The sequence below is a fragment of the Octopus sinensis genome, linkage group LG10 (genome assembly GCF_006345805.1).
Source record: "Octopus sinensis linkage group LG10, ASM634580v1, whole genome shotgun sequence".
Classification (NCBI taxonomy): domain Eukaryota; kingdom Metazoa; phylum Mollusca; class Cephalopoda; order Octopoda; family Octopodidae; genus Octopus; species Octopus sinensis.
In genome coordinates this window covers 65,487,651-65,511,511 of record NC_043006.1, presented here as the reverse complement: position 1 = coordinate 65,511,511, position 23,861 = coordinate 65,487,651, and the positions used below count along the sequence as shown (strand labels likewise).

General features: G+C 38.0%; 1 protein-coding gene across 12 annotated transcripts in view; it reads right to left on the bottom strand.

Moving 5' to 3' along the window:
• LOC115216341 (serine/threonine-protein kinase tousled-like 2) overlaps positions 1–23,861 on the bottom strand; it is a 393,881-nt gene that overhangs the window by 265,052 nt on the left and 104,968 nt on the right. For 6 of the 12 annotated variants that reach the window (XM_029785573.2, XM_029785584.2, XM_029785572.2 and 3 more), the window contains 2 exons: positions 22,509–22,672; positions 16,356–16,451 (listed from right to left, as the gene is read on the bottom strand). In XM_029785573.2, the coding sequence (XP_029641433.1) occupies positions 16,356–16,451; positions 22,509–22,515 (103 nt within the window). In that variant the 5' untranslated portion in view covers positions 22,516–22,672. Of the gene's footprint in view, positions 1–8,586; positions 8,633–16,355; positions 16,452–22,508; positions 22,673–23,861 lie in introns of those variants that run through there. The other 6 variants (XM_029785582.2, XM_036506746.1, XM_029785583.2 and 3 more) reach the window with 4 other exon arrangements.

The window sequence follows — 23,861 nt, the reverse complement described above, 5'->3', positions numbered from 1 at the left end:
TATACTTCTATAACACACAAAATGTTTTACAAACTCCAAACTAAAATTCAAGCTAATAAGGGTGCCTTATGTGGTTACTCAACCTGCAAGAAACAACAGCAAAAATCCCTTCAAATTACAACCTACCACCTTAAAGAGTAACAGTCAGACAGACACACAGGTCAATCAAGTCTCTGGGATCCAAAAAGCAGAAGGATAATAGTTTAAACACCTTTGATCCTAAGTTTGCTGACTCAGGGTTGAACTAAATTGCTCAAAGGTGAAACAGCAACAAAGTAAAATTCATGTTCACACCTTTATTGCTCACCATCTGCCTATCTGTCTGTCACTCTCTCTCGTTCTCTCTCGTTCTCTCTCCCCCTCTATCTATCTATCTATCTGTCTGTCTCCACTCTCTTTTTTAATCTACCTACTGCTGCTCTACTAAAACCATCCGGGACACCAGTTACCAAGATTTAACAAGTTTTAACCCAGTAACACTCTTTTAACAAACATTCCAACAGATAGTCAACATAGACATACAAAGTGGTTGTTGCTACGGCTGCTGCTGCTTTTAACAGTGGACAGAGGAGAGACTCTTAATACCAAGCTTCTTAAACATTTTTTAACTCTCTCCACTTTTCTTTCACTAACTTTTTTTCAACATCCTCTTACTACAATTCACTGCCACACCCTCATCATTTTAAATGTACATACATATAATATCAACCCAGTGTAATTTAGTTCCGACTACTGGGTGATGTAGGTGACTACTTCAGTGCTGCCCTACTACATCTTTTATCTTTTATTTGTTTCAGTGGCCATGCTGGAGCAAAGTCTTGAAGAATTTTTAGCTGAATGGATTAACTCCAGTGCCTATTTTTTTAAAACTTGCTACTTACAATATCAGTCTCTTTTGCCAAACAGCTAAGTTACAGAGACATAAACACACCAACACCAGTTGTCATGTGGTGGTGGGACACACACACACAAACACATGCACACACATACACAGAGACACACACAGTGGGGGTTCTTTCAGTTTCCATCTACCAAATCCATTCACAAGGATTTAGTCAGCCTGAGCATATAGTAGAAGACACTTGCCCAAGGTGTCACACAGTGGGACTGAACCCACAATCGTAAGACCAGGAAGCAAGCTTCTTACCACAAAGCCACGCTTGTGCCTATATAAGTGAATACTATAAACACAGACAGTACACATATCCGGTTTTGTTTTAATTACTAATTCACATTTTGAAGTCTGTTGTTATCGCTGACATCATTATAGATATCGTTATTATAACTGCTGTGATTGTGGTTATCTATTATCTCTTACTCCTTTCCATCATTGGACTGCAGACATGCTGAGGCAATGCCTTGAAGAGTTTTTAGTAGAATGAATCAACCCCGTTACTTAGTTTTTTAAGCCTAGTCTCTTTTGCTAAACTGCTAAGTTATACCAACACCAAATGTCAGATGGTAGCAGGGGACTAATATAGACACAAAACACACAACATATATATATATATATATATATATATATATACACACACACATATACATACATATATTATATACGACAGGATTCTTTCAGTTTCTGTCTACCAAATCCACTCACAAGCTTTGGTTGGCCCAAGACTATAGTATGAGGTACTTGCCCATGGTGTCACACAGGAGGACTGAACATTTGGTTGGAGAGTAAGCTTCTTACTACACCTGAGCCTCTGTGTGTGTGTGTGTGTGTGTGTGTGTGTGTGTGTGTGTATGTATGTATGTATGTATGTATGTATGTATGTATGTATATATATATATATCATCATCATCATCATCATTCAATGTTTTAAATCCAGATCTACTTCAATGCCTTCACATCATCTTGCCTAGTTTTGGGCATCCTCCTTTTTCAAACCAACCCTCCTGATCTCCTCCTCCACCTTTTCCTTGTCCAACTTGCTTTCATGCTCCATTTATCTCAAAAGCAATCACTCTCCTCAGAACATGCTCTTCATCCCTCCTCAACACATATCCACCCCACCTCACTCAATTCAAGCAATTCCTCCAGCCCCAGCATTGCCATCAAATCCTGTCCTCCTCTTATCAAACGGCTTCACCCCACACATTTTTCTCACGATTGCTCTCTGAGTTCCTCTCAAAATTGCCATCTCCCTCTCCCTCAGACACCATGTCTCACTCCCATACAGCATGGGGCAAACAGAGTTTACTGAGGCAGATTGCCAGATGTCCTTCCTGTGGCAGGCTTGATAATTGTTGAGAGAAATCTCTCAACATGAAACCATTAGAAGCCTTGTTAACTTACAAATAAAGAATGGTTACCAACCAAAGCAGTATTGAGCATTCATTCTCACTGTTATTAATGTTAACGTAAAAACGCTTCCGATGCCTGTGAACACCTGATGAGCACTAAACACAAATATAGAACCAAAACAAACCATGGGAAAATACAAAGTGAATATATATATATTCTTTTATTTTTTTACTTGTTTAAATCATTTGACTGTGGCCATGCTGGAACAGTGTCTTTAATCAAATAAATCAACCCCAGGACTTGTTCTTTCTAAGTTTATTCTATCAGTTTTTATTTTCCGAACTGCTAAGTTATGGGAACGTAAACACACCAACATCAGTTGTCAAGTGATGGGGGAGGGGTCAAACACAGACACGTAAATACATATATATATATATATATATATATATATATATATATATCACAATTTAGGTTAGTTGAAATATGTTTGGCACATATTTCAGCTGCTAAAGGCAAATACACTGCAGTTACCACGGAGACAAAAATCTCTCTTACGGTAAAAGGAGTGAAAACACAAGTTGATTCAGTTTCGCCATCTATTGGTATTTATCTCAACTGAGCGATCTACCAGCACAAATCAGTCAACGTGTTGACTAAATTATATATAAAGCTACAAGCTTTATTTAGTTTGTCCAGAGTTGCCTCTCTTAGGTACATCTCATTGACAAAAGTCAAAAAACTTGAAACATCGATATCTAAGATTCCTGACAGATGGTGACACTGAACCAACGGGTATTTTCACACCTTTTTACCATAAGGGAGAGTTTTTCTCTATGGTAAATACAGTGTGTTTGCCTTTAGCAGTTGAAATATGTAACAAACATATTTCAACTAACCTAAATTGTGCTCATACCCAAACACTGCTTTGCACCATCATCATCATCATACAGTGTTTTAAATCTGGGTTTTGTCCCCGTTAACAGGGGTGGCCAGATCTATCTCAATGCCATATCAGCTGAAGTAGGCAGGTGCAGCCCACCCCACCTGTTGGGCTGGCTGGCTGGCTGGCTGGTGCCCATTCTCCTCTGCTATCATGAGGCATTTTTGGAGCTGGATTTTCTATGGGGAGCATGCCCTTGCTTACCCCAACCTCAGTTTCTAGACATGAGTGATCCTGAGACCAAGGAAGAATGCTTCATTATATATATATATATATATGATGAGTGTTTTTCAGTTTCCATCGAGCAAATTTACTCATAAGGCTTTGGTTAGCCCGAGGCTATAGTAGAAGACACTTGCCCAAGGTGACATGTAGTGGGACAGAACCCAGAACTATGTGGTTGGGAAGCAAGCTTCTTACCATACAGCCACTTTTGTGTGTGTGTGTGTGTGTGTGTGTGTGTGTGTGTGTATTGTGTTCCAGCATGGCTGCTGTCCAGTGACTGAAGCAAGTTAGATGAAAGAAAATATATTTTTAAAGGAAGCTAACTGAAGCAAGGTTAAACTTTCGAGATAAACCAGGTGGTTGTGAGGGGGTGAGGCTGTAAGTTGTCTAAGGAAAAACATTCAACATGAAATTTACTAGAAATTTGTTTATTTTGATAAGCAGCAAAAGGTTTCTTTGTTTGTTTGCCTGTCTGCTTGTTAAGCTTAGAGTTTAAGTTTCACTTCTCTGACCACCATTACTCTGCTATATATTTCTTTTTTCCTTTTATTTGCTTCAATAAATTTTGTTATTTTTTCTCCTCTATTTAATTCTCTTCATTCCCATATCATGCCACCATCCCCAACAAAGTTTCTGCCAACCAATACATACCCGTTATGCTATTTCGAATATTTGAAACATTTCCGGAAGCCAACTAGAGTGCTTCAATATACAAGCTCCTTCTAGTCTTCTACTCCTCTCCTCTCACCACTACCTCTGCCGCTTTCTTTGAACAGATCCAGGGAAAGAGAAAGGGGAGGAGTGCCACCATCCAACAGACACTGACCAATGACATTCTCTGCTCTCAATGATGTTGCAGTAAACCAATATGTCATATTTGTAACCCCAGCCACATTATTTCAGGCTCCCAAATGAGTGTAGTTGATGGCTGACAACACCTGAAATCTTTAGGCATGAAGAAAATAATCTGGTTTACCAGCACACAATTATGTGAGTATATTCTTTTACTTGTTTCAGTCATTTGACTGCGGCCATGCTGGAGTGCTGCCTTTAGTCGAACAAATCAACCCCAGGTCAATCTTTGTAAGCCTAGTAATTATTCTATTGGCCTCTTTTGCCGAACCACTAAGTTACAGGGACATAAACACACCAACATCAGTTGTCAAACAATGGTGGGGTACAAACACACACACACACACACACACACACACAATACATACATACAGTTTCCATCTACTAAATCCATTCATAAGACTTTGGTCGGGTTGAGGCTAGAGTAGACACTTGCCCAAGGTACCATGCAGAGGAGCTGAACTCGGAACCATGTGGTTGGGAAGCAAGCTTCCTACTACACAGCCATTCCTATGCACATACATATGTATCATTATCATCATCATTATCATCATCATCTAACATACATCATGCTTGCATGGTTCTATGGAATTTGTCGAGGCACGTTTTTTACAGCCAGATGCCCTTCCTGTCACCAACCTTTGTTTCAATATAAGGTACTATTCCACGTTGGCCAGACATGTTTTCACAGAATATCAGAAATGAAGGCATTGTTCATATGACAGTGACACTTGTTTACAATTACCATGCAATGTCAAGATAAGGAAGCACACAGACAATTTTCAACTATCAAAGTCTAGTGAGTGGATCTAGTAGATGGAAACTGAATGAAGCCCATTATGCACATATGCTTGTGCATCTTTGTGCTTGTGATTGTACCCCACTGCTGCTTGACAACCAGTATAGGTTTGTTTACATTCCTGTAACTTAGTGGTTTGGCAAAAGAGACTGGCACAATAAGTAAGAGGCTTTAAAAGAAGATTATTTTATTCTTTTATTTGTTTCAGACATTTGACTGTGGCCACACTGGAGCACCACCTTTAGTTGAAGAAATCGACCACAGGACTTATTCTCCGGAATCCCAGTACTTATTCTATCAGTCTCCTTTGCTAAACTGCAAAGTTACAGGGACGTAAAGACACCAACATCAGTCGTCAAGCAATGGTGGGGGTTGACAAACAAAGGCACACAAACACATGTATATACTTATATATATATATATATATATATATAGTGATCATTACCAGCGTTGACTTACTGGCACTCAAGCCCCGTGCTAGTAGGGTATTAAGAGCACCATCCAAGCGTGATCCTTGCCAGAGCGGCTATCTGGCCTCCGTGCCAGTGGCACATAAAAGACACCATTCAAGCGTGATCGTTACCAGCATCACCTTACTGGCACCTGTGCAGGTGGCATGTGTAAAAGATTTGAGTGAGGTCGTTTCCAGTACCGCCTGACTGGCCCTGTGCAGGTGACACATAAAAGCACCCACAACACTCTTGGAGTGGTTGGTATTAGGAAGGGCATCCAGCAGAAGAAACTCTGCCAGATCAAGATTGAAGCCTGGTGCAGCCATCTAGTTCACCAGCCCTCAGTCAAATCATCCAACCCATGCTAGCATGGAAAGCAGACGTTAAATGATGATGATGATATATATACGATAGGCTTCTTTCAGTTTCCATCAAACAAATCCACTCACAAGGCTTAGGCAGGCCTAAGGTTATAGAAGAAGACACTTACTCAAGGTGCAGGACTGAACCTGGAACCATGTGGTTGGTAAGATATGACAAAATCATTAGAGTAAAGCATACAGTGCTCTGCAGTTTTAGTTCTGGTCCTTTGTACTTTGAACTCAAATACCACTGACATCAACTTTGCCTTTCACCCTTATGAGAGGGTCACAAGTATCAGTCAAATACTAGAAGCAATCTCTCTCTCTCTCTCTCTCTCTCTCTCTGTTGGTTCCTCTTTCTCCTGGAATCAGCTTCATTTCATTATGGAAAGGATCATCAGTGACCACTCACGGAATCCCTATATCCAGAAATGGAGACAGATTGAGCAAGATCTTAGCAAACTTTCCTCATAGACACAAGTGTGGCTGTGTGGTAAGAAGCCTGTTTCCCAACCACATGGCTCTGAGTTCAGTCCCACTGCGTGACATCTTAGGCAATTGTTTCTACTATAACCTTGGGCAGACCAAAACCTTGTGAGTGGATTTGGTAGACAGAAACTGAAAGAAGCCTCTGTGTGTTTGTCTATCTGTCTGTCTGCCTATCTGTCTCCTCCCTTCTCTCTCTCTCTCCTTGTATCTGTGTTTGTCTCCCACCACCTCTTGACAAGCAGTTTTGGTGTGTTGACATCTAGGTAACTTAGCAGTTCAACAAAAAAGACTGATAGGATAAGCACCAGTCTTTCGAAAAAATAATGATGAGTAGTGGGGTCGATTAATTTGATTAAAACCTCTTGCTCCAGCATGGTCACAGTGTAATGACTGCAACAAGGGAAAGATAAAAGTTAAAAGCTATAAAACTTCTTACACAAGGACTGTAAGACATACAATAGAGAAAGAAAGGAAAGGAAATGAAGAAAAAAATATTTAGTGGTCAACCAGTGGAGATGAAAAAAAGACAAAATGTTGGACATCATTACCTTACAGCATTCGATTTAAAGAGAGTAAGGTCCGAATCCAGATTGAAAAGCAGCTGACTTTAACATCTCCCATCCAGGACGGTTTGGTTGATGTAAGAAATACCATGCCTCTATAATATTTTAGGCACCAAATGAAGAGATTTTCCTCTTAATGAAATACTGCAATCAACAATTAATGCAAATGCTGCCTCAACTTGCAGGAGTATTGCGACTCACACTGAGAAGGCTTTATGATCTTCAAAACAAGTCTTTCACGAGGAGCCTCTGTTTGTTCATTTGACTTGTGACAAACAGCAGACAAATCTCCTTCAAACCACACTGTACCATTTCGAAAATGGATACATTAAATGTTGTCACTGTATCAACCTGACTATCAGATGTTGCTATACACAGCTGGTCACAAGGTGTGTCCTCACATTCTTGAAGCTTTCGAATGATACCACTGCTAGCTGGACAGATAGGCCAACATTCTACCTGAATAGAATGCCAGTCCACCACAGGGTGACCCACCCATTCAAGCCTAAATGAAAAGAGTGATATGAAATGAAGTACTTTATTCCAAAACACAAAGCAGTGCCAGCCTAGGGATTGAAATTACGATTTTACTATTGGTAGTGCAACACCCAAATCACAAGGACACTTGCTTTCATACTAGACCAATGGTTCTCATCTGAGATCTGTATGGCCCTAGATCGATGGTTCTCAACCAGGATCTGTATGGCCCTTGGGCCCATATAAGATTTTGCTCTTAAAATTTATCTGCAATAAATTGTTTATATTTCAGCAATGCACAAAATATTTTAACAATTTTATCATACAATTCTTAACAATATCTAATTATAGAAATAATAAGATTTGTTTAAACATCAAATGGCCTTGGTGGTCCAAAAGAGTAAAACAGAAGTCTAAGGGTCCCATAGGCAAAGAAATGTTTGAGAACCACTGCATTACTTGATGCAGTCCAATATATACTATGCCAGAGAAAACAAAAGGATGGTCATGAATGAAATATACTTCATTCATAGATCTCTAGTCAGTGTTGATATGGGTTTAACCCTTTAGCATTTAAACCGGTTGTATCCAGCCCAAATATTCAACCTGTTTTGTGTTCAAACCAGCTAAATCTGGTCTCTCCATTATATCATTCTAAAAATAAACAATCACATCATTGAAAACTCAAAGCTAAAAGATGATGCATGATTAATTCAAACCACTGTGAATAAATAAGCATTACATTTGACAGAGTAATCTGAATGCTAAATGGTTAAATAATAACAAACAAGTCATTCAATGGAACCGGAAAGAACACAGATAACAAGAGCACCCAATGATGTATTAGTGCCACAGAGCCTTGGCAAATCTCCCGTTTCACAGAGAGAGAGCAAGAGCTGTTGCAATGAGATGAAGAAAACATCTGAACAAAATGACTGAAGAATTCTGATTGCATTTTGATAAAACATGACAAGGAGGGAAGGGTCCTTTAATCAAGGTAAATGTGCTGGGGTTGATTAATTCAACTGTATGGCCCACACAAAACAAATTATGTAACCTTGTGCAGATGTGAGTATTCAGTATTTAATGTTGTCTCTGTTACATTTTCATCATTTCAGACTCAATCATTTAAGTACCAGTCATATATTTAGGTCAATACAATCGATTGTGGCCACTCACCTACATATATTGGCAATACACCGGAGTCCATAGAAATGAATATTAGATTTATATTTAACTCCCAACAGATAACCTGAAACACACAAATAACAACAAATCTCAACGGTTACACTGTAAAAGTGAACATTGGGGTGGTGGTGTTGTTGTTATTGTTCAGGGTAGGGATGTGGTGGGGAAAGCAAAGGTAGTAGATGGGCTAGATTAATGGTAGTAGTAGTAGTGGCAGAAGTAGTGATGGTGGTAGTGGTGGTAGCAATAGTAGTAGTGGTGATGGTGGTAGCAATAGTAGTAGTGGTAATGGTGGATGTAGGTTTGATCAAATGGTAGTGAAGATCAGCAAGGATGATAGGGATGGAGATAAGTGGTTGTAGTGATGGTGGTGGAAGAGAAAGGGTTGGTGTTATGGATGATGGTGCAGAACAGTGAAATGATGATAATGATGGTGGTGGATGATGACAGAATAGTAATGTCATTGTGGAAGCCAAGGTGGGGGAGGGAGGGGTATGGAGATTTGTAGTGGTAGAGATCATCGAGGTGATAGTGATGGTGGTTGGAGAAGGAGATGGACAAGAAAAGACAGCAGAAGAAAATCTGGAGAATGTTAACATTGGTGTGAATGGAACTCTTCACCTTTCAGCTTGCTGCATGCTCAATGCAAAACACCAAACAAGATGGATTATAAAAGGTGTCGAGAGCTGCTAGAAAAACAACGGCCATTTCCAAATCAGTGATCATGGCATTTCCACAAACCATTCCAAGCAGTTTCAAAACAACAACAACAACAGGCAAAGGCTACTACAACAACAACAACTACAGCAGTGACCTAAACAACAACAGCATCAACGATGAAAACAGTTGCCACAATATCAAGTACAACTACAAAAACAACAACAGCTACAATAATAGCAATCGCAACAACATCAACAACAAAAAGAGCAACAACTGCAACAACAGTAATAACATCAGCAACAAATGGCAATTTCAACACAAAAACCATTCTTAATAATAATGAGAAATGTAAATGAGATGAAAAAAAAAATCTTTATCATTATTGTCATAATCATGAAATTGTAATGGCCAGGTGAAGAACCATCAATTTGTGGGTTTGAGATGCTTGGCACAAATCATTTTGGTGCCACCCATTTAGCATCACTGATTCGATGCTGACTTATTTGACATCAGGCATTTTAATGCTTCATTCTCTCTCTCTCTCTCTCTGTGGGTATATTTCTCTTCATTACGTCAATTATGTTCAAATAATATCTCTTTATGTGGATGAGGAGAGGGAAAGCATTTTCATCAATCGTGTTCAATTAATAAATCATAACATTACCCCCTCCTCCCTCCCCCTTTCAATTTGTACATGTATATTTCCGAGCACACGTTTGCCTTCAGCTCCAGACTGACCGTTCAGTCAACCATGCCAAATTAACCCGTGTCCACACAGCTGCAGTCACTTGTGTTATTCCACAAATTTCTTCTTCTTCTTCAGGTACTGTGTATTACTAGGACAAATTGTTTTCACTACCTCATCAGTTGGATGTAGCGTAATTAAATCCTAAGTTAATCACATGAATAACGAGTCTTTGCACAAGTGTTTCAAGACATCTTACTTTTATTTCTCATGGAAACAGAGAATTAAGACCAATGAAAATACTGGCTCTTTGGCTCTATGAAGGAGAAGAGAAGAAAGTGAGAAAATGTCATGAAAAATTAGTCCTGGGAAGTCGAAGATCTATTTCTTTTCATACAAAGAAGGAGTCTACACAAGAGTAGTGCAATATATTAGGCCCCATAAAGTAGGCCAGGTGAAATACTTAGCCGTATTTTGTCTGTCATTATATTCTGAGTTCAAATTCCAGCGAGGTCGACTTTGTCTTTCATCCTTTTGGGGTCAATAAATTAAATACTAGTTGCATACTGGGGTTGATGTAATCGACTGGCACACTCCCTAAAAATTTTGGACCTTGTGCCACAGTCAAGTAGAAAAGAATATATTAGGTCCCATGACAAAAGTTAAGAATCAGCCCTAACTTGCACTGTTTTTTGACGCTTTTATACATCAGATGCAGGCATGGCTGTGTGGTAAGAAGTTTGCTTCCAAATTACATGCTTCCATGTTCAGTCCTATCACGTGGCACCTTGGGCTCTACTGTTTATGACCCCGTAGCTTAACAGTTCAGCAAAAGAGACAGTTGGAATAAGTTCTGGGCGCCATTCATTCGACTAAAAATTCTTTGAGGCAGTGCCCCAGTATGGCCACAGTCTAATGACTGAAATGAGTAACAGAAAAGATAAGAAAAGAAAGCAAAAGCAGAATGAGCAGAAACACAGAGTTGGCCAATCAAATTAACTGGTCTGCTGAGTCATATACATCCTGCAATGTGAAGACGAATGAATCATTAACAAGCGTTGTTAATATAGCCCCCCCCCCCAGTCAAGCTTGATTGAGCAAACAGTCTTCAACACAAAAGGCCACATAAGATAATGTAACCAGGAATACACCTAAAGAGGGAATGGCCATAACTGGATTGTCTTTGTTCATATGTTTCCTTAATCAAGATTTGCTACTCTTTCTTTTCTACTCTAGGCACAAGGCCTGAAATTTGGGGGGGGGGGCAGTCGATTAGATCAACCCCAGTACACAACTGGTACTTAATTTATCGACCCCCCTCCCACCTGAAAGGATGAAAGGCAAAGTTGACCTCAGTGGAATCTGAACTCGGAATGTAAAGACACACGAAATACCTCTAAGCATTTTGCCCGGCATGCTAACGTTTCTGCCAGCTTGCCGCCTTAACAATTGCTATTTTTTAGTGGATAAATCAAATATTGTTTTCAAAACATAGATATTATTTATGATGGGTGTAGGAGTGGCTGTATGGTTAAAGTTTCCTTCCTAATCACATGGTTTGGGATTCAGTCCCATTGTGTGACACCTTGGACAAGTGTCTTCTGCAATAGCCCTGGGTTGACCAATGTCTTGTGAGTACATTTGGGAAATGGAAACGGAAAGAAGCCTACCACAATTAGGATCAACTTCCCAAGAACATGCCATATGGTGAACTCTCCTCAGGTCACCAAGGTAGATGAGCACCAAATAAGAAATACAAGGACTCCTTAAAGAAATCTCTCAGCACCTGCCACATTGTTCACCACCAGTAGCCTGTTCTTGCCATTAACCATGAAGCCTAGTGTCTTCCAGGTAACAGTCTCACTTGAACACAACCACAGGATTATCCTGGCAGACAAAAGAGAAAATGGAAAAAAGGACACTACAACCAATGCTGATCAGCCTACCTTTCTGTTCAGCTTCTGCAGTCATGACTGTTTGTCCCATACCAGATTCATCAGGCATCAGCAAGCCCACGACATGGACATCCTCCCCCATAAATCTTTGCTTGCTTGCGAAGCCAACAAGATGTGTGTGTGTGTGTGTGTGTGTGTGTGTGTTTATGTATGTATATGTGTGTGTCTCCTTGTCTTGACATTGTTGTAAATGTTGTAAACATTTGTCACTCTCATACAAGCATGTCAGTAATTTCCAATATTCTGAGTAAATATGCCTGGCCATGGGAAAATATTATCTTTCTTGAAAATAGATGAGGGTTGACAGTAGGAATGGTGTCTGTCCATAGAGAAATCTGCTTCAATATACCTCATTTGGTCCATGCAAGTATGGGAAAGTATAGATCAAAATAATGATAATAGTAATGGGTGATGGTTAATGATCGTAATGGCAGTTGAACTAAGATATTGTCGTTATTGTCATTGTCATCATCATCTGTAATTGTCCAGATCAGGTCAAAGTGCAAGTAAAAATATGAAAAGGTTACCATCTTTTATATCAGTTATCTGTGCCAGTCACACATTCCCAACACATGGTACTATTTGCACCTAACTATATCAATGTGAACCCTATGGCAGGGAGGGATTTATTTCATATCTGTTTAACACCATGAAATTATAAATACTGGGAAAGGACATTTATACATACAGGTACCTAAAGCATTTTGCATAATTCTTAGGTCAGACTACAGAATATTTTCTGTTTTAATCTTAACAATATGTAACATTCACCTATAATACTTCTGATATTATTCACTCTCTCCCAGTAACCTTAAACACATTTGAAACACTCATCAATTATTGTTGCTTACAATTTTGTTGCTTACAATAGTAAGCTATACCTCTCTATGGCACCTATTTATTTCAACATGGAAAATTGTATTTTTCAAAGAGATTAAGGCAAAGTACTGCATCAAACGAGGGTGCCTGGCCTGTGAAGATGCATGACATACGGGTTCAGATATTAGACTTGTGATTGGTTAAGTTCAAGGTTTTGATTCCCACACCAAGCAGGATGTTACATTCTTGATCAAAACACATCATTTCACATTGCTCCAGTCTGCTTTCAATGGACTGGCATCTTGTTCAGTAGGATGAAGTATTATACTCTCTCAGTCAGTCACATTCCATGGAAACTAAGATAAGCTCCAGCCTAATGAGCCTTTACATTCATGTTAAACCCACTTACCCTACTTTTATTTACAGGCATAGAACCCATTGAACCTTGAGCTGGCAGCTGTACAAATGTAAGGCCAATCTTGATTACCTGCAAACTAACCAAATGACCCATATGAAATCCTCTTTAATGACCAACAGGCATGTCTCCAGTTACCCAAATACTGTAGTTTCTTCCAATAACCTACAAACATGTACTTTACCGTTCAATACAATAATCAATGGGTAATCCCCTTTAATGACCAATTGTTGTGTCTTCAGTGACCAACTGAAGTTCCCTTTAATGACATACAACCATTTCCAGTTGCCTAAATACTAACAAGAAGTTCCCTTCAATAACCTACAGGCATGTCTTTAGTCAACCTATTCAAGCGGTTCTCAATCTTTTTCGGCTTAGTGAGGTACTAGAGATAAAATAATTACAGGTGCAATGCACACGAGAAGTCAAAAGGATAAACAAACAATATTTTAATGCTTAAAATTCACAAAAAATATAGAAAACTATTGCTTACCTTGTCTTACTAATAGCACTTCTGTATAACAAAATAACACGGATTTCAAGAAGCTCAAGTATTACAATGGATTTTTTTCTAAATCCTTACCAACCTGGCAGAAACTGCCTCTGGCTCTGAGTACAAATGTCTTGTTTTCATAAGTTTTGAATTAAAATCTTCCACCAAACCTTAATTACAATTTATGTTCCTAACACTAGGTGAATGATAACTAAATTTTTTTACTACATTCTTTGTTATATTTAAAATCAATTGAAAGAAACACAGAGCATCTCAACAGAAATATGGTAACAAAAGGGTTAACAAGTGATTAATTTAACCCTTTCAATACCAACCCAGCTGAAACCACCCCTGTCTCTGTAGTACAAATGTCGTTTTCATAAGTTTTGTATTAAAATCTTCTACCAAACCTTAGTTACAATTTATGTTCCTAACACTAGCTTAATGACAACTAAGTTATTTTACTAAATTCTTTGTTATATTTAAAGTAATTGAAAGAAACATAGAACATCTCAAAATAAATACAGTAACGAAAAGGTTAAATCATGCCTTCAAAAATCCATAGAGGATCTAGATACCCTTTGCAGCAGACCATTTGAGAATCCCCACCCTGCACAGTGAGCAATGTGAGGTCAGATTCAAGAAACTATAATTGATACACTTGTTTCAGTCATTAGACTGTGGCCATGCTGGGGCACTGCTTTGAAGCCAATTTAGTCGAATGAATCGCACCCCCCACTACTTATTTTAAAACCTGGTACTTACACTATCGGTCTCTTTTACCAAACTGCTAAGCTATGGGGATGTAAACACACCAACACCAGTTGTCAAGCGACAATGGGGGAACTAACAGAGACACAAAAAAAATGCCCATACACACACATACACAACAGGCTTCTTTCAGTTTCCATCTACCAAATCCACACACAAGGCATTAGTCAGCCTGAGGCAATAGAAGACGGCACTTGCCCATGGTGTCATGCAGTGGGACAGAACCCGCCTACTGTGGTCGGGAAGCAAACTTCTTACAATACCTGAGCCCATGTATGTTCATTTTTTTTATGTGTATTTTCCCCATACTGTTAAGATTTGGATTGAGATTTAGGCAAAATTTTATAGCCAGATACCCTTTCTATCATTTTGAGTAAGGAATATATTATTCCACTTAGCTTCAAAAGCACAGATTTGTTTTTAACCCTTTGGCATTCAGATGACTCTGTCAGATCTAACATTTATTTGCATTGTTTGAATTAACCATGCATTATCTCAGAACCTTAAGATCTCAATGATGTGATTGCTTTCTTTAGAATGACATTGTAGGGTAGGTGTGAGAGGCCAAATTCAGCTGGTTTGAATATAAAACAGGTAGAATATCTGGGTTGGATATGGCCAGTTTAAATGCTAAAGGGTTCATTGCCTTTGTTTTTAATTGCTAATAGAACAAACGATGTGTAGTCTTCTAAATGTGTGATGGTTGTTATTAAGCCTCAGGTCAGCCCTGTACTACAAAGCAGTTAATTTAACCCTCATAATCCCATATTTTTCTCAGACATAGTTTATTCTTATTGTTTACAATGATAGCAAGTTGTGCCTCTTTATGGCATCACCATCATCATCAACATCGTTTAACATCCACCTTCCATGCTGGCATGGTTTGGATGGTTTGACAGGAGCTGGCCAAGCAGAAGACTCCACTAGACATCTGTGTCTGTTTTGTCACGGTTTTTATGGCTGGATGCCCTTCCTAACACCAACCACCCTTCAATAACCTAAAAATAGTGTTTTTTCAAAAAACTAGAGAAGAATATTAACATAGATACCAGCAATTCTTTAAATGGTTCTTGTAGCAATGGGAAGTCAGCCCTGATTGGCCTGCAAATTAACCCAAACAATGGCCAATATGAAGTTGTCTTTAATGACTGACAAACAAGCTTTTAGTTACCCCAAAACACTGATAGCAGATGCTTCTAATTTACGCATAAGATCAATAATTTTCTAGGAGAGGGATTTAGTTGATACCATCAATTCTAGTACTCAAGTGGTACTTTATTTATTGATTCCGAAATGATGAAAGGTAAAGTTAAATCCAGAAGGATTTGAACACAGATTGGAAAGAGCTGTGACAATTGGGAAAAATGTTTAAGAGGTTAAGAAGAACAAACTCTAAAAGAGAGAAGGAGACATACAGACAGAGATATGCTTCTACATCAGCAGGAGCAGCTAAAACATGCAATTCATGCAGCCTTCCTTCAGTAGTCCAAAAGTGGCCTAGCACCATACATGTCAGCATGGATGGTCATGGCAATTGAATCTACTGTAATAGTTGCACAAATGTCACCCCCATCCCAACACATTTACTCAACATTAAGCAACAAATCACAATGGACAGGAACAGCACCAGACATTTCCCAGTTGCAAGATGAGAAGGACTCGTAAGGCAGCACTGACTCGACAAACCATTATCGTTGGCGTCATCATTCATATATTCCTCAAATAAGAGACATGAAACAATGAGAAGCAGGTCCTACCAGACTCGACCAACTAAGCACATGTAGAACAGTCATTTAGAAGGGAACAACACAAAACTGACAATATTTCACAAAACATTATAGTTATGCTGATAATGAAAATATGAAAGGTTTTATTTTATTTTATTTTATTTTATTATTTTTTTTTTTGAGAACAAAAGTAATGAATGAAGCAATGAAATTTAGTAAAACAGGTCTCACTCACAATCAGAGGTGTTCATTTTATTTTGGCTGGGCACTGTGAAATTTGGGGTCTCCAGGATCTGCACATCATGTATCGGCCACTGACTGTCTTTAATTTCTAGTAGATGAGGAATTTATATATGAGGTGACAGCAGAAAAAAATTGTTCCTGAGATGACAAGAAAATTGAAAACAGAAAAGCAAATAATAGAAAGGGGGTGGGGGAGATGAACATTGAGTGAGAGAGAGAGAGAGAGAGAATGAAGCATTAAAATGTTATAAGAAAGAGGTATAAAAGGAAACAAAGGTAGATTCACAGACAATATGAACAGGGAGAGAGAGAGAATGAGAAAGATGTTAGTAAAAAAGTGTTGAATTTAAAAAGATATGAATGCGAGTTCCATCCACCCAACCAGCCAGCCTGAACCTTGCAAAGGTGAGATTTTGACTTGAGTAAGAACTGACTTAGTGAATTTGCAGTTAGAAATCTAATGCAAAAAAATAATTAAAAAGTAACTTTTTATTTAAAGCACTCAAGATAATTTTGTCACCACCAACCAAATTTCATGTCTTTATTTTTGGGTTTCTTTTTTTATAATTTTATTTTAAATTAAAAGAAAGAAAAAAAACATGAAGATATTTTCTTTTGAAGGTAGATACAGGTTATTTCTTCATATATAATACAACCCATCATCAATGAAAGTAATTGATGAAAGATCAAAAGAACTGTACCGAGATTCCAGGTACAGATTTTAAAACAATAAAGGTACACTAGAATAACATTCAACAATCAATATGTGTGTGTGTGCATATGTATGTGTATATATGTAATTGTATAAATGCATGTATATGTACACATAAGTATCTCTAAACATCTGTGTGTATACATACAAAAGTCTGTATATACAAGTGTGAAATTTGTATACAAATATATATCCGTGTACTTTTCTAGCTCTCTGTATGCGCATGCATTTGTATGTTAATAATGCACATATATACATATATATATATATAATATATAATAATATACACACATACATAATCAATATTATTATTAAGAAAAATAATTTTAAATCTTTTAAAGATTTTTGAAAGAAATATTTTGAGTTGTTTTAGCTGTATTCCCATGTGTGTGTATAGGTATAGAGGTATGTGTATATGCTCACACACATATACATTTATATATATATATACACATGCATATACATACACATATACACATATATATAAATAAATATACTTATAGATATATATATATATCATCATCATCATCATCATCATCGTTTAACATATATATGCATATATACATATACATTATATATATATATATGTGTGTGTGTGTGTGTGTGTATGTATATATGTACATACATGTTCATACACATATACACATTCCTACACATGTACATACACAGAACCCAATTTACAGGTGCATTAGAATATAAAAGTAATTCAAGAAATAGTGCCATAATACCATTAATCAAAACAAGTCAAATCTTAACAGCAGCAAGAACAACAACAAGACCATAGCTATCTGACATAGGCACGAGATCTTAGTTTTATTTAATTAGAGATATTGCAATTTTTGATTTTCATGATGGAAATAAGTAAAACAGTGTCAGCAGCACCGAGAAACTAATTTGCACAGTTTTGTATGGAACTTCTCAGCTTAACATAAGATACATCATGAAAACTACCTACAACAACACTTGCCATGGTAATAACAATGATAGCTTCTAACATATTTTTATAATTTGTTTTAATTAACCCATTAGCATTCACATTATGGTGTCAAGTGCAATACTTATTTATTCACATTGTTTTGTATTAATCATTCATTATTCTGTAGCTTTGAGATTTTTATGAGGTAACTTGATTTTTAGAATGATATTGTAGGGTTGGTGTAACAAGCTAGATCTGACTATTTTGAGCATAAAACAGGTAGAGTATTTGGCTCGATATGGCCAGTTTTTTAAATGCTAAACGGTCAAAGGAAGAAGTGGGCAGAACCCATGATGTTTTACAGAGTTTCCAAAATTTGGCATGGAAAAGTAACCAAGAAGCATGTGGCCGTTAAACTCATGTAATGATTTTAGTCCATCATCCAAGAAAAGATACAATCTACCTGATGGATTTCCATACTATTTCCATCTCCTCAATTTAATTCATAAAACAAAGATTAGTCCAAGACTATTATAGAAGGTATTTACCCAGTGCCGTGGCATCAAACTAAAGCAACTGTGACACTTACTTTCTAAACCATACAACACAGCACAATAATAGAAAGGGGGTGGGGGAGATGAAATATTGAGTGAGAGAGAGAGAGGGTCCTTATAAGATATTCTTGTTAAATGTTATGTGTAATAAATTGGCTATAATTCTACAATGCATACAGTATTTTAATTTTTTTTAAACAATTCTTAATATTTAAGATACAGTAAGATTTTTTTTATATACAGCAAATATCTACGGAGTAAAATATGAACCAAAGGGGTCCATAGGCAAAAAATGGTTGAGAACCACAGCACTACAGTTACAAGACCACAAAACCTGGTGATGGGGGATATAGAATTAAAAAAATCATAATACTAAATGGGGGGGCATATGGCCTAGTGGTTAGAGCAGCGAACTTGCAGTCGAGGGATTGCAGGTTCGAATCTCAGACTGGGCGATGTGTGTGTTTATGAGCGAAAGACCTAAGCTCCACATGGCTCTGGCAGAAGGTAATGGTGAACTTCTGTTGACTCTTTTACCACAACTTTCTCTCACTCTATCCTCCTGCATCTAGCAGCTCACCTGTAACGGACCAGCATCCCATAAAGGAAGGGAACCTATACGCCAATGACACCGGGAAACCAGGCATGGCTCAAGAAGGAACAAACAACAATACTGAATGGGTGCTTTAATCTATTGACCACCAGAAGCATAAAGAGTAAAGCTTGAACCCAAAGTGTGAAGGATGGCCCTACACAGACATGAAATAATCTTGAAAGCATAGTTGATTAAACAGACTTCAGTATATGAAAGGTAATTTACTTTATTAAACCCAGATAGATGAAAGGAGTAACCCCTATATGATGTGAATTTAAGACAAAAATAAATATTGCATGGTAGTAAAAAAAACTCTAGGGAGGGCTGAACAGCAGAAGATCTTCAAAAAGACATCGTAACCCTCTTGGGTTGTTAAGGCTTGCACCTATGTCATTCTTGTGCTTTTCTTTTTTCTTTTTCTTTTACTTATTGACTTATGCAAGTATAGAAAAGTAGACATTAAGATGATGATGATGAGTCTGGAAAAAGGGGATGGAGCCCATGACCCCTTACAGGACCTTCCAAGACTGGCATCAACATTAACAACATCGAAATCTCACTTCACATATCAGCGTCATACAATTTATCCTTCACTGTTCAACGATTGTATAATAATAATAATAATGGTTTCAAATTTTGTGACATGGGCAGCAGTTTTGGGGGAGGGGATGAGTTGATTACATTGACCCCAGGATGAAAGGTAAAGTTGACCTCGGTGGAATTTGAACTCAGAACATAGTGACAGACAAAACACTGAACCCAGAACCATGTGGTTCGTTAGCAAGCTACTTACCACACAGCCACTCCTATGCCTAATGATAACAAAGAGATTATAATAAATGGCAATAACAGAAAATAACAACAAAAAGGATCCCCAAAATGAGATGGAAGAGCAATCACACAGCGTGATTTGGGGCACCATACACACAATACTCAACTTACAAAGAGTGCCTTCTCTCAGTTCTTGTTACCAGCATACTACAACATCGTCGTGACACTCCGTTGGTTACGACAACAAGGGTTCTAGTTTATCTGATCAACAGAACAGCCTGCTCATGAAAGTAATGTGCAAGTGGCTGAGCACACCACAGACACGTGTACTCTTAATGTAGTTCTTGGGGAGATTCAGCATGACACAGGTACAACAGAAACAAGAAAGAGTGAGAGAAAGTTGTGGTGAAAGAGTACAGCAGGGTTCGCTACCACCCACTGCCGGAGCCTCATGGCTTTATGTGTTTCCGCTCAGTAAACACTCACAACAACCAGTCTGGGAATCAAAACCGCAATGTTACAACTGCGAGTCTGCTGCCCTAACCACTGGGCCATTGCGCCTCCATACTACAACATAGAAAAGGCCCATTTCTTCTTCTTAAATCTTTTAACTGTATATGAAGTTTAGGGTGCCAACAAGAGACCTCTATCTGTCTCCATCTTTGACAATGGACTGCAGCTGTTCCCAGACAGTGCTTCAGATTCTATGGACCTTCTGCATGTTGTTTTTGGTCTGCAACACTTCCATTTTCCTTGGGGTGACCACTGGAGGGCTTGCCTTCTAATGTTGGAGAGAAATATAGGATTGACTAGAGGGGCAGGGGTTGCGGTAGACATGTGAGGGCATTGAGGGCAATAGCAGATAAGTGAGATGTTAATGATGGAGAACAGCACAGAGGACAAAAGGTGCAGAAAGGAGGTGATTAGTGGAGACAGTAGGGAGGTAAAGATAATGGTTATTGGAAAGGGTTGGAGATGGGGGAGGTAACTGAGAAAGCTGGGGAATGCAGTATGTGCATATTCTGCTCTCAATACAGAAGTGATGGGTGTTAGATGAAATGTGGAGAGAAAAGGTTGATGGGGCTGAGAGGATGCAGGTGAAGATGGGGCAGAGCCCCTCATGAACAAGCATTACCAGAGTGGTTTTAGGATATCTGGTACCTTGCTGTACTCAGGGAGACCTGTCCACGACAGCAGAATTGATATCTTGGTCCTTTGTCATGTCCTTTGTAAGAAGAAGTACAACATAGGAGTTGTTTCAAGGACACAATAATAAACATTATCATCATTTTAATCTCTGCTTTTCCATACTTGCATAGGTTAGACAGAATTTGTCATAGATTTTCTTTGGCCAGAAGTCCTTGCTGTTGTCAATCCTCACTTGCTTCCAAGCAAAATAATAATTCCTCATGAAAGCACATATTTTTATAGAAGACTGGAAATGAATGACACTGCTTGTATAAGAATATGAGGACACACACACACACACACAGAGGCGCGCATGTGTGTGTGTGTATAGATATATATATACACACACACACTAATACTGAACAGTGAGAATGAATGCTGAACACTGTATTGGTGGAAAAATATACTTTATTTGTGGGTAAACAAGGCTACTAATGGTTTCATGTAGAGGGATTCATTTTGGAGACAAGTACCAACATTGCCATGTGGTAGGCTTGATGATTGTGAAGAGATTCCTCTTTACACGCATGCATGCATACATACAGATATATGTATATGATGGACGTCTTTCTGTTTCCTTCTAAAAATTCACTTACAAAATTGACTCACAAGGTATTGGTTGGCCCAGGACCATAGCAGAAGACATTTACCCAAGGTGCCACACAATGGGACTGAACCAGAAACCATGTGGATGGGAAGCAAATGACCACAGGGCCATGCTTGCATATAATAACTATAATAATGATGCATTTAAATTAGCTATGAGATTAATTATGGGGTAAATTTTGTACAGGGATACTGGAGTTCAACAATGGAATCAACTGCATGAAATGAGCTGGTGTTCATTTTTAAGTGACCATCATGGGACAAAAAGCAAAACTGACCATGGTAGTATCTAATATGGAGTATTGGTAGGAATCTGTAAATAATCTCTTTTGATAACATATAACAACATTGCTACCTTTTATGCTTGTTTCGTTGTTATTTAGAAAGAAATATTTGACACAACGTTGTAAAATATTAGCGAGAAGGGTGAAGAGTTACATAAGAGAGGAAGAATTTTTAAGAGAGAGAGAAAAAGAGAAGGAGAGTGAGTGATGTGGGGTCAGAAGAGGGGAAAATATAGAAAGGAGAAAATAAGAAGAAGTATAAATAAGTTACAAAAGACATATGCAAAAAAGAAATGGTAATGATAAAAAAGAGAAGAGGAAAAGAATGAGGTAGAAAGGTAGAAAGGAAGAGAGAGAGAGAGAGAGAGAGAGAGAGAGAGAAGATTAAGAAGAGAAAGATAGAGGTGATTGGAAGACAGACAAGATAGGATGCCAGTATGTGAAATGTGATAGACAGAAAGAAGGAAAGGAGAATAGGTAGAGAGAGAGAAAGATGAAGACAACTTTAATTCTACGTGCCTGTCATGACTAGATGAGAGTGAGTATTGAGCCGCAAACTGAGCAAAAATGTCCCCTCCGTACAGTTGGAACTCACCTGCGTCAAAGTGCTACCATCTTGGTAACAAATTAGAGTTATAAATAGCCATGTTTAGCTAATAATGTTGCCCTTGGGATGCAAGCTCCTGGAATAGACCAAAAAAAAAAATACATTAATAGGAATTAAAAAAGAAAATTCAACAAAACAAACAAGCAATTTTGGAAAAGAATTTACTCATTTACATTTTGGCACATTTAATTTTAAATCTTAAATTCAACAATTATTTCTATCAGACGGATATATTTCAGAGAAGACTTTAGTTGATTAGTTGAACCCTATCTCTGGTTAATCATTGAGAGGACGTTGGTGTTGCCTTGGCAGAGGTTTGCACTCTCTGAGTGCTCTTGTTCACATTGTTTTCAATTATTCAAACATTATCTCATAGCTTTAAAATCCCAATGATGTGATTGTTAATTTTAAAATGGACACTGTAGCATATGTATGAAAGGCTGAATCTGACTAGTTTAAACATAAAATAGGTAGAAATATTTGGGCCGGATATGGTAATTTTAAATGCTAAGGCAGTGTTTCTCAACCATTTTTTTCCTATGGACCCCTTTGATTTCTATTTTACTTAAAATTTTTCTCAGATGGACCCCCATGTTAAAAACAAAATCATGTTATATATTTGAGAGTTAAATATTATTAGGAATTGCATAAAAATTGGTAAAATATTTTGTGTATTGTACATGTATAACCAACAACAAAACCTAACATGGACTCCCAAGAGCCATATGGACACTGTGCAAAAGGGTTGAACATAGCAAATCGGGGGAAATATCTCTAAGTGCTATGGGAGGGATGCGGGAAGGCAGAGAATGTATATGACACAGGACCTGATTAAGGAAAAAACCTTGACTTTAAATTTTAAGGGTCAAAGAATAATAATGCTGCTTGCCATCTGTGTAATATCTAGCAACTTATGTGGATGACTGGAATGCAACCCAATACACCAACAGGCCAGTTGTTCCAAACCCTTTTATTTAAATGAGTTTTCCTACAGACCCCTTTTAATATGTGTACCCTTATGTGTGTGCATATATATATATATGAAATTTTGAATTTAGTTCACGGATCCCCAGTACTACCTTTGTGGACCCCAGGATGGAAACCACTGCAACAGACTAACTGTATTGAACATCCCATGTTAGTTTGACTTTTTCCTTTAGCATTTAAACCAACCATATTCAGCTCAAATATTCTACCCATCTTATGTTACAAATGGCCAGATCCAACCTATCACACCTATGCTACAATGTCATCCTAAAAATAAG